Raw genomic sequence first — 20491 nt, 5'->3', positions numbered from 1 at the left:
TCATCTAGAGCCATCATCAGGTCAAAATGGCTACCTTAGGCGCCCGGTTAGCTCAGTCGGTAGAGCTGGCGACCCATATACGGAGATGCTGCAGCGGATCTTCATCTGTCCTACCCAATAAAGCCATGAAAAGGTCAAAAAAATGGCTACCTTAACACAAGAAATACAGTGGATATACATGGTCTCCAGAGGATAAATCCCAATGTTTTAGTGACCACTTGCCCTTTCCACTGCTGCTGCCACTCTGCAGCTGTTATTTAAGCACCAATAGGCAATGAAAACGACAGAGTACATCCATGGTCCCAAAAAGATGATCACTTTATTTTGAGAACTCAATGATATATTAACTTGCTCTGACCTTACGTCATACTGTCAGTTGTGCCCATAAGATATCTCATGATCTAGTAGGCAGATTGTCAGGAACTTTGCTCAGCATTTTTAGGCTCCCAAGAAGACAAACCCTTTTTTATTCTAATGATGTATAATGTGTCATTCCCCTATGGCCACCCTCAGGACAAATTAACATTTTATCCCCACTCCCTTAAGGCTCTCAGAATAGCAAAATCATCAGTGTGGTGTGCATTCTGTCAAACTGTTTCAAACAGGGTTGTGTAATGAACATTTCAGGCTTTAGGGGCTGGTATGGGGCTGTAGACTTTCAGTCTTGTTAATGGATTTTTGAAAAACAAAAGGAGCCTATGTCTTCTGCAAGGTAAGGCAAACCTGCAGTAGAGCAGACTGTTTCACTGACTGTGGCTGAGTGTCTTTATACTCCTCATAGGCACTGACTGTGAAAGAAAAAACCCAGTATTTTCACAGTGCACTCAAATTAAGTGGTGGTGATGTGGGCAGTAGGTGGCACTGTCTAAAAGCAGTCTGTGCGCCTCCCAACACCACGGTACTCGTACATTGCACATAACAACACGTGAAAAACGCACATGACAGTCCAGTCATACAAGGGACCAGTTTAGAGATATGATGACATGTTACTGTCCATGTATAGTATATTTTAAGATTATCTTAGCTCATAGACATAGACTTTCTTAAGCTTGAACCATGTTAACCTTCTCACAGAATCTCCTTTCTTACTTCCTTCCTTTCCACAGTGAATTTGGGTCCTGTCAAATACATGACTAACTCTATTGGCATTTGTCATGTAACAAGGAAATTGGTTTGCAGGCAAGATACTTTCGCCTTAAGTTCTCCCTGAAATCCACTGTTGAAAAAAAAGGACACATTTCACAACCTTTTACCAACACAGAGGATGCCCATGCCTTCATTCACTCAAACAATTATCCCCCGCTTCTGGGGAGTTACGTGTATCCAAACTATTCAAAGAGGAGAAACTCACTGAATACATCTGTGGCTTCACAGATACATTTAGGAGTGGGTGTGATTTGAGCGCAGCAGGAGAGGTGGTGGCAACATGACCAGGGGCTGTCACTCTTCCCGTGGAGCAATTCTTCTGAGCTCATTAGATGCTATGCTGGAGTCACAAAAACAGGAGCGGGGGGTCTGCTGTCATTGAGAGGGCTGAGAGAGGGAGGAATAGATGGGAGACGGTGGAAGAGAGAGGGGTGGTATCCCTCCCCCATACAGCATTGCGGAAAATAACGAGCACATGATAACACATCGCCCAAAACACCTTGTCTCAAAACAGCCTGGAGAGGAGTTAACAAGAGGCTGCTTACTCTTACAATATACATCAAAGGCCTGAAACTAAGAGGAAACTTCAACCTTCAAACCACAGGAGAACTCGAGACTTTAGAACCTAAACTACAATGAAAACAGAAAATCAGATGCATAACCTCTTTCAAGATTAGTACCATGCTCAAGTAAGTGAGCCTGTGGAAATGCAGGGGTGGGAAAGTGACCTGTGCTATGCTAAAATTACATGACAGCTTTGAATTATTAATTCAGCACCTTCTGTTTCAAGCTATTGACAGACCTCCAAATATAGTTCAGCATGTCGTGGTGACGGGGATGGTGAAATATTTTGATTAAAGATTCCTGTTCAAAAAACTCTCTCTCTCTTATGGAACAAAACTGCAACAACAGGTTGTTCCTATCAAAATACTTTGCTTAGCAACCCCCCTCCCCTGCATCACCAAAAACAGCTGAGGTGCCCTTGAGGAGTGCACATCAACCCCAAGCGCTCCAGTGGAGCTGCTCCGTGACCAACAGAACAAAACTGTGTTGTACAAACTAACCACAGAATGATTCCTGTCCTTTGATGCCTTACAATTCATCTCTACTGAGAAGAGGGGGAGATGCGTCAACACTGTGGATTCATTATTGTCTTGATATCACCATTAAGCCCTAGGGCAACAGCTACTACACACTGCTGGATACTCTACAGAGTTGCGGCTTTGAGGAACACTAGCTTTTAAGATCTGATATGAGCCAGACTGATTAACAAGATCTGGGCGAATTTTGATATGCAGTAATATCAATATGGTAAAATTAATACTAAGTAATATGTTATCTTTAGCTGATCTTAGAGGTTTCATTACAGCTATATGATACAAACTGTATCGTGGGCTACGGCTACAGCCTGACAGACATATCAGCGGGGGGTACATTACTGGCCAATTCTGGCTGATAACAGATATTTCAGTCAGCCAACTCAGTTTGGAATGTTTATTAAGCAGTATAGCATATTTAGATTTTGGCGTCTAGGCTCCGACCTCATCACTCCCTGCAGATATGTTTACATAGAGATATTGGGGAGTGATGCGCAAATACCTTAACCCCCAGTCGGAGCCTACAGGTGGATGCTGGGGTGGTGGTGGGGCTTACAGTGCAGTAGCAGCAGCAGCAGCAGCAATACGGATGCAGGGCAACAGCGGCATTGACAGAGCAGAGGGAGAGCTGGGAAATTGTGTAGTTTAAATAGACCGCCAGATTGGAGGGGAGCGCTTGATTAGTGATTATGGAATAACGCATGTCATGTGTGTAATCAGCGCAGCTCGAGTTGACCTGCCTAAACTTGCTCGCATCCTTCGCTCAATTAATGTTGATGGCATTTCTGGCATAAACTGTAAACTGCAGTAGATAGCAGTACTGCACCGGTGACTATGCTTATTGTTATTATCATTTTTTCAGCCAGTCAGCCAGTATCCTTACTTCTATTAACACTCTAAAATATCCATGCTCGTATTGGCCTCAGAAATCCAGTATTGGTCAGTTGTAGCTGAGTAAGTTATTAATAAGTGATTCATCTGCTGGGTTATCTTTTCCACGGCTGATGAAAATACCACCGATAATCTCCCTCAAACATCATAATATACAATTTTATAATTATAGTCCAGCTCTAGGTCTACCTGATCTAGATAAAGTACTGCTAGTAAAGAGCTGGTGTTAAGAAAACTGGACTTCACAATCTGATCTGATTTTCTTACCCATTGGAACAGCCTGTATACCCCCCCCGGCTGCATCAGAGAAACTACTAAGTGAACATCAGCAGAGGCCTACAGTAATGACCATGACAATGTCCAATAGTGCAAATGTGATGTATCTGACAAACAACATATGCATTCAGTTAACTTTCTCTACATGAGTACCACTCCGGAGAGATGCGATAACCATAATTTGACGAAATAACAGCTCTAACAGGCGATTTCCATTGCTAATGACAAGCCCACAAAGCTGGGACCAACCATATGCAGCACTCCAGTGCTATTTCAGGCTGCCCACCAGCCTAATCAACACCCACCATGTGCTCTGGGCTGCCCTCTCAGAGAAAACAAAGACACAGGAGAGATCTGTAGCATTTGTGAAGTACTAGTGACAGCCAAGCATCCTCCTCTACTGAGAGGAAAATTTGCTCCACGTTAGATTGCGGTTGGAAAACCAGAGACATTGCACAAGCATCTCGTGCCCTGTCAGGACACAGCTGGAAGTGTGCTGTGCCGGCGATCATCTGAGGCACACAGCGAAGTGAACGAGAACTCTGTGACTGAGTATCACTAACGCTTGATCCATCTTAGCTCCCGCTGTCTACGAGCTGCGGAGATGGAAAAGCCTGATAAAATGTTGTCTAGGGCAGCAGCAATGTGTCCAGGAGAAAGAATCAATCCTGTAAGTAATGTCCCACAGAGAGATCCAACACAATTTTTTTTACAGCCATCTGAATCTTGGCATTGTTCCCTGTGTCAAACTTCCTCTCATCCACAACACTCTCCGTCCTAGTTTATAGATGAGTTATACTGTTGACAAGTTTGTCTTCCTACTTCTTTCTCCTCCACTGCATTCCTGCTTTATGCTCCTTATAAAATGTGTGAACTGCCATCTGACGAACGATCAGTACTGTTAAACCCGGCGCTGGTGACGAATCAACACAACTGGGTGAAGTGTGTGTGAACCACTCATTTCGACTTCCTCCGGCGACATAAACATAAACGCAGGACCACCCTTTTTAATAGCTTTGGTCTCTTTACTGGCCTGGGCATGGTGCAGGCCTCACAAATACAGACACAATAGGCTTGCATTATAGAGTAATCTCTGATGTGGTGAGGTAGTGGGATCCGATTGAGAAGGAAGCTTGGAGCCGTGCTGTTTGACTCAATAGCTGGTGACCTTGACCCCCCCCCTTGTTGAGATCCCAGTGGGAGTTGCACTGGAGGTATTATAGCAAGAGTAACCAGAGGATAATACAGGATGAGTTAGATCACTCAAAGTTTAGTTTTCCAGCTTGCTGTTCCAAACTGAGCACAATTTTTGCTTTTCCTTAAAATAGACACAGATATCTGATGCCAGTGTGAAGAGGAATAGTGCGTAGCTTGGTCTAAACACTACCTGCCTTGCCTGAGAAGGAGAATTAACTGAAATTTATAAGAGCAATTCCCACCTCACACAGATAAAAAGTACCTGATGAGTGGGTTTTAGCCCATTAAGGCTCCAGGCTGAATGAGGAAGAGAGGAAGAGAATATAAGGTGCAATAGAGACAGAGGGGAGGGAGGACATAAATCAGAATTAACAGAGTCAATTGAGACATGCTGCAAAAAAACAACAACAACAACAACAACACTGTAAACACAGCAGTTACAACAAACATGCCGTTATCTTACCAACAATAAACTTCAGAGAGGAAGCGCTGCAGACCCAAAAGCTGGTCAATTATCGGGCTAAGTCATTTCTCCTTCAAGAACAAAAAAATAAAAAATAAGAAGGTCCATCTATTAGGATGAAGAGAGCCCGTTGTCCAGACTGGGGGGGAGGATTTACCTGACTGGGAAGACTGGTGAGAGCTGTCGGCAGCGCTGGCAGACACTTTATGCTAAAATAGCCCTCATGCTTTCCGCAAATACTCCCATTGTTCCCACCCACTCTGCCGCTGCTGCCCTCCCCTGCTTTAAACACATCTAACTCGTGGCTTTTACACAAAACTAAAGATGCCAACAAGCGAAACCGAGACGTGATGCCTCCTCATCCTCCTCCTCCTCCTCTTCTTTATTCTTCTCCCTCCGGGCGGAGACTCCACCTTTCTCCTGCGGCTTGACTTTCAACTTTACATCAAACTAACCTGACGCTGTACGTCCTCTACTTGATCCAGGAGGTGAATAATAATGCTATCCACACGACAACCCATCCTCCTCCTCCTCCTCCTCCTCCAAAAAAAAAAAAAAAAAAGAAGCGCCGAATTCAACTATCCCGTCTCGCTTGTCAAATCCGCCACCAACTTGCCAACACCACCATGTTTAGGTTACATTTGGCCACCCAGATATTTTCTTTGGCCGTTTCAGTAATTTTTCACATGACTTGTTTGCGGGTTACAGTAATGCTGGCACTAATGCACCCCACATACACACACACGTAAAGTAAACACACGGATAGAAAGACAAAGGGGGTGAGAAAGGGCTGCGTGCCAATACAATATAACGGTTCACTACTGGATGGAGATGACAACAAACTGCCACGAACCCCCCTCTTTTTCCCCAGGAAATACGTCACGTTTAAAGCCGACTGGACCGTCGCGTACGCTTGATTCGTTACACCGTGGTCGTTAAAAGGGGGCGGGGAGCGGTTTTAATATAGCCCGAAACAGGGATAAACTTACGTAAAGTCACGTTTAGCCACTTAGCATTCGACGCTAACGGTTCGCCTTTTTATTAAGAGGTGAAATAAAATGCATTTGTGGCATAATATAAACTTATAAATTCACATTTGTAACAAGAAAATTATATTTGATTATTAACCTCGATTCATGCTTTTCTAAAGGTTAAAACAAAACCTTTTTTTTTTTTTAAATTATTTTATTTTAGAATTGCTGTTTACGTTTCTTTCAACCGCCTTCATGCACATTTTATCGTTAAAAAAAAAAGGAATTCCGGGGTAAGCCTGTTTACAAAACACGCATCCTTGTTTTCCAGCTAACTGATCTGTGCCGCTGTGTGCGACCGCCATCTTCTGGCTAACCGTTGAACGTACACACACACACCGAGCGGTAGAGGGCGCCATTACACAAAGCTCACAGTCTGACACTGACTCGCATGGTTGTGTCTACCCCGTTACAGGCTGATAAGTGAAATCCAGCCCGCTTTCAGCAGCAGCCCCCCCCCCCGCCCCCCCTCCTTTAACACGGACCAAAGTTATCCCGGAATAAGGACAGCACGCATGTGCCGTCAACCCGGATGTAGATATTTTGGTTCGCCTCTGTTCACCGTCTAACCAAGTTATGACAAATTTGCTGCTGAGACTGATTTATAAAATATTATAGCGCCGGCTGGACAAAGCTAAGCCATTCCAAACCAGTCCAAACCGGGTTAACCAGCCGTGACATGTGTCGACCTACGTGGATGTCACATCTGAGTGACAGCTCCACAGCAGTCTGTTTCCGAAGAGCTGCACTTTTGATTCACGGTGAGAGAACACAAAGTGGGTAAAATAAGGCTCATATATTTACTGTTTACATAAAGTATGGACCTTAGGAAATACACGTGAGCGCTCCTGAGCCCCGTGGTTCCTTTGTGTTCATGAAGTTAGGATGACAGAGGTAGCCTGCTGATATTTCTTTCGTATTACTCCCTCGTCCCTGTGTTGCAGAATACGTCCTGTAACTTAAAGGATGGACTTTCGCGGCAGGAGACACGAGCGAGGCAGCAACTGGACCGACCCGGAGATAGTGGAGCTGCTCCAGCTGTGGTCCGATGAGTCGGTCCAGATTGAATTGGAGAGCTCATTGCGCAACCAACGCGTGTTTGACCGCATAGCACACATCCTGCGGGACAAGGGCATCTACCGCACCGGTGACCAGTGCAGGGAGAAGATCAAGAAGATGAAGCTGGAGTACCGCCGCATTAAGGACAACCACAAGATGAGGTCTTGGAAGTTCTATGATGTTATGGACAGGGTGCTGGCGAACCGACCGGCTATTACCTACTCCTCCCTGGGCGGAGCTGTCATAGCCCAACAGGTGTTTCAGAGCCCAGGTGGGCCTGACCAGTACGTGCAAGGAGTTCCAGCTGGCTCCTTTGGTCCCCTTTCCTCTGGTGGGTTTCTGTTTGGTCAGCCTCCAAAAGCTGGAGATCCACTGGATATTAAATGTGAAGATGTTGACGAGAGCATGCTGAATTCAGGTGTCGCACCCCCCGAGATGTACTACGGATCAGGAGATGACCAGGAAGCTGACGGGCATTCTCTACTGGGGCCAGAGGACACCCTGGGTCGAGGGGAGAGCTCAACGAATGCAAGAATCTCACCCTCAGGTTGTCAATTCAACTACTATTACTATTATTATCACTCTCAGGTGTTGGGTAGTTGAAAACATATTTCTCTTTTTCATATCCCCAGGTTTCAGTGACCTGAACATTGTCGGCTCGGCCACAGCTGCTACCCAGGCTGGTGGTTGTCCTGTGCTCCAAGACGCATCTGAGCTGCCCGGTAAGGAGTGTTCTCATCCAACGACCTCTGGGAGACAGAGGAAGCGTCGCCGGGGTGGCAAAACATCATGGGGTCAAGGGGGTGCTAGATGTGACAGTCAGGGACGCCTGGATAAAGCCCTGGCCAGCTTCCTGAACTGGCAGCAGACAGCAGAGGAGCGCCTGCTCTCCCTGGAGGAGGCGCGGCTGGAGAGAGAGCTGCAGGCGGAGGAGCGCAGGGAACAGCGGGAGGAGAAGAGGGTGGAACAGGAGCGCCAGCATGAGCTCCGTCTGTTCAGCATGCTCACAGGGGCATTGGTTGCTGTCAGACAGGGTGTGCCGGCGGCTGAGACAACGGCAACTGACCCCTCGTTCTCACCCCTAGCTCATCTGTCAGCTTCACTGATGACCACAGCCGCCCCCTCCGTCTCATCATCTTTATCTCAGCCACCTTCAGACACTCCCACCGCACAGGCCGTTTCCACCCAGGAGACAGCCAAATCAACACTTCCCACATCTGTCAAGGTCTGCGAAATGTCTCAGAATGTGTTGGCAACACCGAAAGTTGCGGAAACTCCCAGCCCTAGCGTGTATCTGTCCAACCGTGGTAACAGCATCCGACAGCATCAGGGCATTCTCCAGGAGGGCTACGTACAGTATGGAATGGACAAATACCATGACACAGATAACCCCGATGTAAGACGGAGTCATGTCGTAAATATTCAGCTCAGACAGCTCTGATGTGTCAAAATGACAACGTAATGATTATTTTTAATCCTCTCTTTCTCACTCCCAGGGTATAATCAACATGGGTACCAGTGAAAACAAACTATGTTATGATCTTCTTCATAAACGGGTAAGATTAATGCAATCACATCCTGGTAATAATGATGTAATGCTGTAGAGTGTAATGGACTATAATATGTCTTTGCCACATAACATTATTCTAAATTAGTCTGCCTGCATTCACAAATGAATTTCATTTTCCTCCCTGCTACAGATGACCAAGCCTGACATGCTACATATTGACCCGTCTTTATTGCAGTATTCAGACTGGAGGGGACACACATTGTAAGAGAATAAAGTGCAACTTTATTTTCATTTGAAATGAGAAGCACATTTGTCAAGTGACTTATAGCAAAGTTACATTTTAACAAGAACTCTGAAAGTAAACATTAACCCTCTCACAACCTTTCCATCTTGCTCTTTTTCAGCCTGAGAGAGGAGGTTGCAAAGTTCCTGACTCACTACTGCTGTTCACCGAACCCACTGAAATCTGACAATGTGAGTGAAGATGAATATACACAGAACATACTGTATACTGTGTATATTAATGTGTGTGTGTACATATATACATACACACGGACAACATTTATATTATGGATGTAGATAGCGGGAACCTTCTCCACACACAACATACTATACCAAGGTAAAATATATAATTAATCTCCACAAGTTTAAACTAATGAATACTATTACATCTACTGAAGGGCCACCTGAGCCACCAATAGCACTACAATTCTACCTGTACATTAATTCAGTAATAATTACAAATTCTAAAAGAAACCATTCTTCACAATGATTGTAAACTACATGCAACCTCTGATATTTATCTGCTTTTACACAAGTCAAAATTAATAAATAAAGTTTCCACTACAATACATACAGTTTTCTTTGTTTTATTCTTGTGTAACTAGTGAAGCCTGTTGATCTGATCTAATTTCCGTGATTTGTGTAAACAAGGTTCCCTTCCCATGACTGATGTCCAGCACATTATGTAATTACTAACAAACAAATAACGTTTCATGCTGCTACTGCTGCTGCTACAGAAGACACTGGGTTACAGCCATTCATTCTTAAAAATAAAGGCAGTGGGTTCAATTAATTTGTTTAACTTTGTAATGATTATAAAGACGCCAAATGCTGCAATTGAACTAACGTAGCTTTTGTAGGGTAACCAACTTAATTTGCAGATGTAATGAATGGCTGTTTCAGTTGGTGGATGAATTTGTGTCATATTTATCAGGCCTCCCTCTGTGCCCTAATTAGGGTCTTCCATAACACAGTGGATGTGTGTGTTTGTTCAGGTTGTGGTGATGAATGGTTGTGGTTCCCTCTTCTCATGCATTGCTGCAGTCATTTGTGACCCTAAAGGTAGGTTCAGAATGCATTAACACACACACACACACACACAATACATCCATATATGTTCTTTATGAATACAAATATGTTTACAATAGCAACAAGAAATCTGGCCATGTTTGATTTTTGTATTTAAAATGATCAGAAGTTGGGACATAATCATTTCAAACCTAACAGAATTATTCAGGAAGCTACATAAATTTGCTAATCCTTTATTGCCGCCGGAAGCCAGGCCTCATTTTAAGCAATATATGCAATATATTTGTTTTGCTCACTAACTGCCTTAAATAGCAGCCCATGTTCATGTATTTACTACCAACATTTGTACAAATTTAGATGAGCAAATTTGGCTCATTAATGAATTTGCTTCCCGAATTAGCAATTAAAATGACCACTAATAACCTAAATATTAGCTCATGTGGGTAATTAAAGATTAGTCATTGATACATCTGCGGTAGGTTTGTATGCATTTGTACAAAAGGAGTCATTCATATTGACAAGGAGATATATGTATGCCTATTGGATGTCATGTGGTGTTTTTCTTGTTGTAGATGCCATTCTCATTCCTACTCCTTTCTACGGCGTTATCACCGAGGATCTACATTTGTACAGTGATGTCAAACTCTTTCACATTCCTCTTGACTGTGAGGTAGGAATACAGAGCCTGATTTATTTGCAGTGTTTACTATGAGCTTTTGTTTATTGTGCCTTACTGATTGTATAGATTCAATATAACTCACATTTTTATGGACACTGCATACTCCTTTAAGTGCACCATGAGATCTCACACACTGTCAGCTGTCCAATGTGGATGTTGATTTATTTTCCTCTTATTGTTCTTTATTTATAGGCAGATGGCAAAGACAGTCGACCCTTCCACCTCACTGTAGGGAAACTAGAAGAAGGTCTGAAAAAGGCTAAGGAAGAGGTAATTCATAAATGCATTTTTTCTTAAGCAGTTGCCCTTGATGAATATTTAAAGAGAGACCGAACCACTCCAGAAACGGCCAAGTTAAACACATCAAACGCGTTGGAAGCTCTATTTTTCTCAGTGATTTGTTTTTCAACTTTATCTCTATAAAGACTGTGTAGATACCGTAGATCACTGTATATTTTCTTACAAACTGGCCATCTCTTTCAGGGCTTGATCATCCGAGCTGTTATACTGATGAACCCCCACAACCCTCTGGCCGAGATCTACACCCCGGAGGAAATGATTGCCTTCTTGGAATTTGCCAAAAGGTATGTTTTTCTGCTATTATCTCACGCTGTGACCTAACACTAACACTCCCCATCCTGTGTCTCCTTTAAGCACATTGCCATGGCACTGCATATAGTTCCTATTATAGATTGACTACCGAAACCAGATATTAAACGGCCCCCCCAGGGATCTCTCTCTCTGTGCCTCTCTCACACACAGACGAGACCCTGTTCTGCTCTTCTCTCTTTGTGACTTGACTCTTAGTGAAGTAAACGCTCCAAAGTCTGGTTACACTGGAGTCGACGCGGACAATGAGCCTTGTGCTAAATCGTTCGTACGCAAGATTTGATCTTGAATTGTGTGTGAGAACAGTTTGTGGCATTAATAAATACTTTCGTTAGGTAGTAAGATGCCCTAGACCACACAGAAGCCAAGTGTTGTGTGTTGGGAAATGTAAATAATGATGATGAAAAAGCAGTTTACTGTATGAAAAAACAGAAGAAGAATGTTATGAAATGATTTTTTCATTGAATCATTTTAAATGTTTACACTTATTATAGATCAGGTTACTGAGGTAGATTCTTCGAAACCTGTGCGCTGTTCAGGAGCCTCAATTTAGATGAGAGACCAAACAATTAATCCCACTTCACCTCATCTGCAAGTATTCACCACTACTAGAAAGCTTCCAGAGGAAGATTGGTGATAGTTCTGGCATATTCCAGTCCACCTCCAAATACATTCCCCTTCCTCAATACAACAGTTCCATTCAATTAATGTCCAAATAATATGTGATGCACACAATCATATCTTGAACGACCCACTGGCCGGGGATGCACACGACCTGGCTGTACCCCTGAAAGAGAAACATCTCCAGTGATGGCTCCAATGTGCTAATCCTTGTGAAAACAAACAAAAAAATACAAATAATATGTATGTATGTATGTATGTGTGTGTAATAATTAAAGAGTATTAATAGAAAATAAAGAAATTATAATTCTATTCTTGAGAAATCACAAAAGGAACTGATACTGAGAGTAGTATTACCGACAATACCCATCCCTATTCCATGTGTGAACTCTCTTATTTTACCGTGTGGAATATCAAGTGCTTTTGATGGAGTTTTATTACCCCTCTTAACCATCAGCATATTGTCAAGTGCAGCCATGTGCCAAAGACTCTCCTGCATCATTTATTGTTTTCTAAATGATCTTGCCAGTAATTCCCTCCTCTGGCCTCTGCAGACACTGAGCTGTTGTAAACATAAACCACAGTGCCTTTACACTGACTAAGGACGGTGAAGGAACCATTTTAGATTTATGTTGCATTTGCTTTGTCATTATTAAGCATTAGCAATATAAAAACATGGTATGTATATATCTATATTGTCTTTCTCTTCCTTCCTTTCCTGCTTTAGAAATGAACTCCATGCCATAGTAGATGAAGTGTACATGCTGACGGTCTTTGATGAATCTGTCACCTTTCACAGTGTCCTCAGTGTAGACAGGTACTGCATGAATCTAACCTCTGCATGATTACTATATTGCACCCTTAATCATAACAATTGTGACTGAAGACAGCCTCTTAACTGCTAATGATGTGCCCTTATTTCAGTTTGCCCGACCCACAGAGGACGCATATAATGTGGGGGATGAGCAAGGTACGCACTGTGCTGACTTTATATATCCCTCTTGCTGACTGTGCAGTGAAATGTTTTTTTTTTCAGCGGGTGTCACAGTGTGACTGTGTTCACAGTCCTTTTCCATTTACTGCATCTTGTCATTTCTAGGACTTTGCAATGGCAGGAATCAGAATAGGCACCCTGTATACTGAGAACAGAGACCTTGTGGAGGCTTTGGCCCAGCTGGGCTCATTCCACGGTATCTCTGGAACCACCCAGCACCAGGTAGCACAACTTCTTCAGGACAGAGGTATGGACACAAGCTTCACATATGCTTTTGCTAACACTGTGTATTCAAAAAAATAAACCTCACATCATTTGTTAACCTTTGGCTAAATACAAGTCAAAATTCCCACTAGTATCATAAGCTCTCTTGTACAAAGCAAGCAGTTTGTTTGACCGAGTTTAAATTCATAAATGGAAATTAGTTTGAATGCAGGCTTTTCAACAATTCAAACATGTGCTTCCTAGCGGTTTCCCTGCATTCAAGAGATATCATCCCCCCGTTTTCAGCTTCTACTGATATGACAGGAGCACAGCATGCGGTTCTGCTGCACATCATGCTGCACAAAGCCTTGTAACATTTAATTTACACTTATCTGTTATCACTTCACACTGTCACGTTCTAGAGTGGATCAGCAAGGAATTTTTGCCTGAGAATAGATGCAGACTGAAAGCTGCTCACAGTTACCTGACAGGAGAGCTGCACGATATGGGCGTCCCCTACCTGGACAGACCTGCTGCGCTGTATGTCTGGGCTGACCTCAGAAAGGTACCAAGATGTTGGGTTTGATATTTCACTTCTTACTTGTGCATAACTAATTCAAATGCAAATAACTTCTCGAACACATCGCGTGTGCATTCCAGTAAGCTTGATGTGTCACTTCTGTCTCTCCATTTTGGTAGTACCTCAAAGAGTCGTCATTCGAGGAGGAGTTGTCTATGTGGAGGTGTTTCCTCAGACACAAGGTGGTTTTGAGCTGTGGTCAGGCCTTCTCCTGCTCCACACCTGGCTGGTTCCGCATTATCTTTGCAGACCAACAGCACCACCTTCAGCTTGGTAAGTCCGAGTGTTATGTACGTACACTGCATACTTTTGAACTTTTTTCGCCCACTCACTTGTTCAGCTGCTCTCTGTCTTAAATTGTGTGTTGAAAGGTCGATATATTTTTTCAGCTTTTTAAATAGTGTGTTATGTCATTCCTCATTCCCATTCTATGCCTCGAACTAGAAATTGATTAGATCGTATCTGTGGTTACATTTATTCAGTCAATGGTTTGTGTTATTTCAGCTCGTCTCCTGCCTTGTGTCTTAAACAAGGTATTGTTTGGATAATAGTTACTGACTTGTTCTGTTAATGGTTTGTGTTGTTTCAGGCCTGAAGCGAATTAGGGAGGCTTTGAAAGAAATTGAAGGAAAAAACAGCAGCCCTGATTCACACTCTATCAAAGACGCCAGTGAGGAGAGCAAAAAGTCCGTGAAAGAGGACAGTGCAGATTCAGACAGTGCGGCGATTGTCAATTCAACATCATCACCCCAGAGCAAGTCATCCGACCAGCTGAAAGAGAAGGATAGACCTGTTCCTGACACAGACTCGCTGGCCACTGAGGAGTTTGTGTTGCTGGACTGCCAAGCATCGAAGCCCACAGACGGTTTGGATTCTCTAATCGGGACTCTCAGGCACCAGATCCACTCCTCTGATTGGCTGGAGAAAAACACTCCAGAGTTGTCTGCTGGAGAGGACCCAGAGATTCTTGATGTATTCAAGGCCCTGCTGCAAAGAGCCAGAAAGTAAGCTTAGGATAAACAGGCAAAAATGTATAGCTGCCAAATTTCAAGAGGCAGCACTTCAGCATCCTCCTTACTCCCTGCGTCTACGGTGAAAGGCTTGACACACTAACACCTGACACAAGGTACAATCTGATGCCTGTTTATGAGTGAAGAGGGAGTATTAGCTGAGAGCAAACCATAGAGGAGGGAAGACGAAAAGTAATGCAGGCAAGGCCAGGATGGAAGAACAGGACAGAGTACTTTTCTATCTGTATCTTGAGGCCTTATTTTTAAGCTGCTAAGGGAGATGGCCTTGTGTTTTTGTAATCCAGACTCAAAAGATTAATGTTTATCTACTCAAATCATAAGTGAATGCCAAATGTAAATCAACCAAAATCAGCCATGTGCCATTCTTAAACATTTTATGTCTCTAAATCTGAATTGTACACCCTTATTATTTGGTCATATGCACTTTATTTTATCAGAATGTCTTGTACTGTGTGTACAGTTAATGATCTGTGAATAAAGTAATGAATTATTATGTCTGTTTTTGACTATAATCTTTTATGCACATTAAATCTGAATCAGTTTAATCAGGTAAATATCTTGTAGTAGTAATAGTTTTTATATCTATTATATGTATCTTATTTTTTTGTACAAAACATTTTCTGAAGGCATTTCAGTGTGACATTTTATTTTATTTGGGTGGGCTGTGGGCGCCCTTCCGTTACAACAAAGGAAAGTTCAGGGGGAGGTACAGTAGTTATGTGACGAAGGGGAGCAACATCTGTGGTTGAAGACGCCATCTTCCCAAACACATTGAGCCCCACTGTGATAAACAGAGAGAGTGGGATTTCCTAAAATGTCTTGTCATGAGTAATGACCTGCCGACACCCCCCCACACAGTTTCTGCATTTGACAAATGTCTGAGTGCTATGTTGTTGTTACAGAGTATCTCTCAAATAGCAAGGGAATTCAGACTTTTTAACTTACTTTAAATGTGCAGTAATTCTCTATTCATTGTTGCTTGTTGTTAAATACACAAACTTCTCCTTCCTCAAATATTGAATGACCGTTGCAGGCGCTTTCACTTTCCCTACAGTGCGAGTTGGTAGGTCACAGTGGAGAATTCACGGGGGAAATTTAGCCGCTGGCTGGGGGAGTTTCCATTGCAACAGAGGCGGGGTAAAACTGAAGGGTTTGATCTACGAGTGAGGGCTTGTGGTCATGAGTGGTACAAGTCATATTATGTCAGTGTGCTGAAAGTGTTAGTACAGTAGGAGTTGTAGAGCAGTAAACATAAGTAGTTTTAATAGCAGTCTGTAGTAACATTACCTTCACAGCTTTGTTCCAGACACCCTTCTGTTCTCTACAAAACAAAGGTAAGACAGTACTTTAATTACAATTCTACATTCTTGAATTTTGATTTATATAAACTAAATAAGGTACATTTCCCTTCTGTTACTCAACTTCAGTATGCTCTAATTAGACATATGTTTCCTCCTGTTTCTCTCTCGGTTGTGTAGAAAAATGAAGTTGCTAGAGCTGGGGGACTCCATCAGTCGCTTCAGGTTTTCTCAGTCCTGTGTGGGGCTGGCAGGTTGCCTGTGTGTGTGCTATGCGGTCTGGACACCATTCTGGCTGAAGGAGAGGGGACTCTGGACTGAGTGGAATAACACTAAAAGTGACCAGACCATTCGCAAAGACGGCCCTGTCTTCAATGGTGAGCAACAGGCCACATTCACCTCACTGACAATTTCTGAAGGCAACAACTCAGTCTAAAGCTGTCACTCAGGGATAGATCAAAGGTTTGACTGACACACAGTATGACATGCCAAATAAAATGTATGAGGCAGGGCAGCATATTCAATGAAGCATAAACATGTCTTTGCTGTGCTGTGTTGATATGATACTGGTTCTGCTAGAGATAATCCTTAGGGAGATGTTTTTACACCTCTGAATCTCTAAAGATCAACAACAGGAGCATTTGAAACATACTGGGTTGCAGATGAGCTTCTCGGCAGTAGTACCTAAACAAGTTTGAGCTTGCTTCTGTTCAGAGAAATGCATTCCTTGTATCTGCTGGAGCTAACACTTTGCTGAAGTCAAATGTGTTTAATCTTGGTCAGCTGAAACTTGGTCTGTGGCAGCTACATTTCTTGTCATTGTTCACTTAAAGATATTAGGTTCCCTGTCAGGTTGAAGAAAAAGAAAGCAGTGCCAAATGTTTTTTTTGGAAGCTATTGTCAAACTCTGCAGTATCTGACAACAAATTCCGTAATAGTGGTTATAAACTGGGAAAAAAAATGTGTTACACCAAAGGTATTAGAAAATGAATTAGTACAGTAACAGAAAACTAAACCTGAGTCAGAAAGTGTAGACTATGAAAGCTCTTATCACATGGAGAAACAATATAACATGAGTGAAAGGACATTAAGTCCTCAAAGGCAGTACAAGATAGGGATTAATCTAGAAAACAAACACACAGAGTAACATTGTGAAAAGTGTAAAATACAATAAGGTTAGCCCAACTGTAATTAATAGACATAATAGCCAGCTTGGTTAGCAGTAAACACAGAACAACTAAATCAAACAAATTACCAATTAACTGTCACAAAATTTATGTATACATATACATGTATATTATTTTTTTAGATATTTGATGCTTTTATTATCTAACGAAAAAGCAGGGAATACAGAGGGTGATGAAACACTGATACAAGTTATTAACTTGTGTGCACAAGAGCCATATACTTCATCATTATGTACCGTCCAAACACACTTTCAGAATAAGTCTACTGTAGTGATATTAGCTCCATATGTATGGAAACTACCTAGAAGTGCATGAACTCTTGCTTTCTCTTTTTTGGTTTCAGTTGTAGGCAGGGAAATCCAAAGGAATATGTCATCACCTCAACATGTTTCACTTCATCGTGCTGACTAGTTACAGTAGAAACTAGTTATAGTAGAAAGCGAAGATCAGTCTAGTTTGCCTTTCTCATACATTCTCTGTTGGTTTGTATCTTCCAGCACTGGAAGCAGAGAGAGTATTTGGAGTTCTCTCCTTCCTCATGGCTGTGAGCACTGGTGCTCTGTGTCTGGTGTTTGCCCTCTGCTGGACATCTACGACGGTGCGCTCCTATTCCAACACTCGCTCTCTCCTCATGGCAGGACAGGCACTCTACCCCACCACACTGCTGCTGCTAACCATGGCCTGTACAGGTAACGCCACTGCACTGTTTTCCTGAGTGTGTCACTTTATTTATAATTATCCTGTTGTTGTTTAGGGAGTTTTAAAATATATACATTCATTCCAAGTAGTAAAGTAGTAAAAAAAAAAAAAATAGCCCCATTTCAAATCAACCTCTGAATAGCCTCTTGGTTTGTGTAGTTCATATCAAACCCAACCCCCAGAAATTCTTTTATGTACTAGTAATTTACATACCCTGCAGGGAAGCAGTTTTTAAAGAGACTTTTACTTCTTGGAATTGCAGTTCATTATCATACAAACTCTTTTCTAAAGCTCCAGGCATGTAATAATTGACCTTAATGACTTTTTTCTTCTCCTCGCAATGATACTTGATTTGACTCCTTTTTCTCTTCTATGTACAGGTTTCTTCTTCCTCCTCAGTTGGTCTCTTTTCACTTATCAGCACCGGGAAGAAATCCGTCAAGACTTCTCCAGCCTCGGCTCCTCCTATTGGCTAGGGGCATTAGGGTGGGTTCTGCTGCTGGTGGTGGAGATGATAATCTTTATAGCTGAACAAGCTGTTGTGCCAGACATCCTACCAGACCTAGAGAAGGCTGTGGAGTCGTGGCGTATTTCCTCTAAGGCACGCTCGTTCAGCGATAGTTATCACCCAGCTTACAGTAACATGACTCCATAGAGGTTCAACACCATGAGTGGAGTGCAGAAAAAAGGACATGACAGAGAAAATGAATGTGAATGTGTAAGGTACACATTAGGGCACGCACAGACTCAATCAGAAACCAGCAATTCCTTGCTGCTGTATAGATCTGTACAACCAGACGGAATATTGATTAACTGTGTTTGGAGTTCAGTGTTAGCTAAAGGAATTAAGATTCTGGAAGTCAAAGAGACTGAAGGCTCCGGCTTCCTGAAGAGTGCATTGTGACGGCCATTCTCCTGTTTGTTTTCAGTAGCGACTGATATAAAAAAACACTAAAGACCAGCAATGCTGGCAGGGAAGATGAACTGTTTTCTGACAAAGTGATGTGCAGGACGTATAAGTTCTGAAGTTTATAAATCTTTGTCCGGGTTTTCCCTTTTTTATAAGTAGGTGCTGCAATGTAGTTGATGAATGTTTAAAAAGCGTCATCTTGTGATGACCATGTGACACTTTCAGTTCTTAACAAAAGACAATCTATCTTTTTATTTTTTTATTTTAAATGTTTTATTTTATCTGTTGAAATGTGAGCTACAGGTTTTGTTATAAAATATGTCCTGTTTGTTAATGGTGAGCAGTAAATAACACAAATGAGCATACACTTTTTTCAGTTATTTTATTACCAATTATTTAATTATATGGATACCAAAATCTACTGCATGTATATGTTCAACCAAACTAAATAAAGGTTTACATCATTGACTGTGTCTGTCTTAAAAACAAAAGGGTATTATCTGAGAATGGGAGGAATGAGAGCTCATATTTTGGAGCTAAGCCTGATGGTTCCCTGCTTAGACAGTCGTCCTACATCAGCCAACTAGGAATTGCATGTGTAGTGAAGCAGAGTTTTTGCCAGAGAGTCCTACATCTGTCTCCTTTTTGAAACACTTACCTCATGCATTTCCAGCGTACTGTTCCCAGCTCTGCAGAGCATTTGGAACACCACACAACAGACTGCTTCCAAAGTCGTTATTTACTTTTCTCTCACACATCCCCAGAAGGAGAGGAAGCACTCCGATGCCGGACTGCTTATGTTTATGCTCTCAACCTGCCAAAGTGGGGGAGAATTAAGTGGCTCTGGCTCTGTTAATTGGGCGTTAATCAGGTGTTGCTCTAATTAAAAGGCAGTTCCGCCCTGTTGGGCCCTGGTAATGAGTTTGTTATTAAATCCACAGAGGATTTTTGTCTCTTTTTCAATTTACCAACAGGGTAGTGCTTAATTGCTGTGTAAATGAGGGGAATGTCCTTGAAGGTCGTCTTGCATCAGCACCCGATCCATGAACAGAATTTTTTCTAAAGAGCTTCCCCATCCAAACTTCCAATCCATTCAGTTATGCTCTGTGTTGACCTCCTGCGTCCAGCTGTACCTCTCAGCAGTGCCTGATATTTTAGTTCAATTCTGATTTCTAAAAGAAACCTCTTCAGACCTCATTTGCTAAAATGAGAAAGAAAGGTAACCCACTTTTCTTTGTGCATAAAAGTACTTTTAAAATGGATTTCCTTTTCATCTGAAGTTGCTGTTTATATCCCTTGATAGAAGCTGTCTGGGCCATTGAAAGCATGCAGTCTTTTATGGCTACCAGTGTCTCATAGAAAAACCCTCCACTTCTCACCTTCCACCACCAAAAACGCTGCTCTTTCACCTTTCTGAGAGAAACAGACCAAAGGTTGAGAATGCCTTTAGAGAAAGAGAGGCCAAATCAATGTGGAGATAGAAAGAAAGAGATAGTGAGACGTTTAGGCACAAAGAAAGAAATGACAGATGAATGGTAGAAGATGTTATACACAGATAGACAGGTGGCCTGATAGACAGAGAGATTGTGGGTACTGATTGTTGAAGGGCATTTGCTACAGAGACATCAATCAGAAGATGGCACCAAGATTGAGCAGGCCGCTGGCGTTTCCTGCCTGCGGCCTGCAGCATATGTAGAA

General features: G+C 42.4%; 3 protein-coding genes across 9 annotated transcripts in view; 2 read left to right on the top strand and 1 right to left on the bottom strand.

The window, feature by feature from the left end:
- Positions 1-5942, bottom strand: part of furinb (furin (paired basic amino acid cleaving enzyme) b) — a 78145-nt gene extending 72203 nt beyond the window's left edge. Inside the window, exons 1-2 of one of the 5 annotated variants that reach the window (XM_051383564.1) lie at positions 5228-5942; positions 5071-5141 (exon numbers count right to left, since the gene is read on the bottom strand). The gene's annotated coding sequence lies outside the window, so the exon portion shown is untranslated. Of the gene's footprint in view, positions 1-1351; positions 1733-5070 lie in introns of those variants that run through there. The other 4 variants (XM_051383563.1, XM_051383565.1, XM_051383566.1 and 1 more) reach the window with 4 other exon arrangements.
- Positions 5943-6607: 665 nt separating this feature from the next.
- Positions 6608-15192, top strand: accs (1-aminocyclopropane-1-carboxylate synthase homolog (Arabidopsis)(non-functional)). 3 transcript variants are annotated; one of them, XM_051383550.1, is made up of 17 exons: positions 6608-6862; positions 7046-7491; positions 7579-7707; positions 7793-8556; positions 8657-8716; positions 8861-8931; positions 9075-9144; positions 9948-10014; positions 10554-10651; positions 10853-10930; positions 11144-11244; positions 12618-12707; positions 12815-12860; positions 12990-13131; positions 13511-13653; positions 13788-13941; positions 14258-15192. In XM_051383550.1, the coding sequence occupies exons 2-17, from the start codon at positions 7068-7070 to the stop codon at positions 14674-14676; spliced, it is 2856 nt and encodes a 951-aa protein (XP_051239510.1). In that variant the 5' UTR covers positions 6608-6862; positions 7046-7067; the 3' UTR covers positions 14677-15192. The 3 variants fall into 3 exon arrangements, with proteins under 3 accessions (XP_051239510.1, XP_051239508.1, XP_051239509.1); XM_051383548.1 differs by having other exon boundaries at positions 7046-7707; XM_051383549.1 differs by having other exon boundaries at positions 6608-6877; positions 7046-7707.
- Positions 15193-15778: 586 nt separating this feature from the next.
- On the top strand, positions 15779-19259 carry si:ch211-256a21.4 (uncharacterized). Its single transcript, XM_051383604.1, has 4 exons — positions 15779-16033; positions 16178-16374; positions 17682-17873; positions 18264-19259. Exons 2-4 carry the CDS (start codon positions 16182-16184, stop codon positions 18536-18538), a joined length of 660 nt encoding a protein of 219 aa, XP_051239564.1. The 5' UTR covers positions 15779-16033; positions 16178-16181; the 3' UTR covers positions 18539-19259.
- Positions 19260-20491: the final 1232 nt, after the last annotated feature.

Source organism: Dicentrarchus labrax, unplaced genomic scaffold, assembly GCF_905237075.1.
Source record: "Dicentrarchus labrax unplaced genomic scaffold, dlabrax2021, whole genome shotgun sequence".
In the NCBI taxonomy this organism is placed as follows: Eukaryota; Metazoa; Chordata; class Actinopteri; family Moronidae; genus Dicentrarchus; species Dicentrarchus labrax.
The sequence above is the reverse complement of the archived record's forward strand: the minus strand, read 5'-3'. Positions and strand labels throughout refer to the sequence as shown.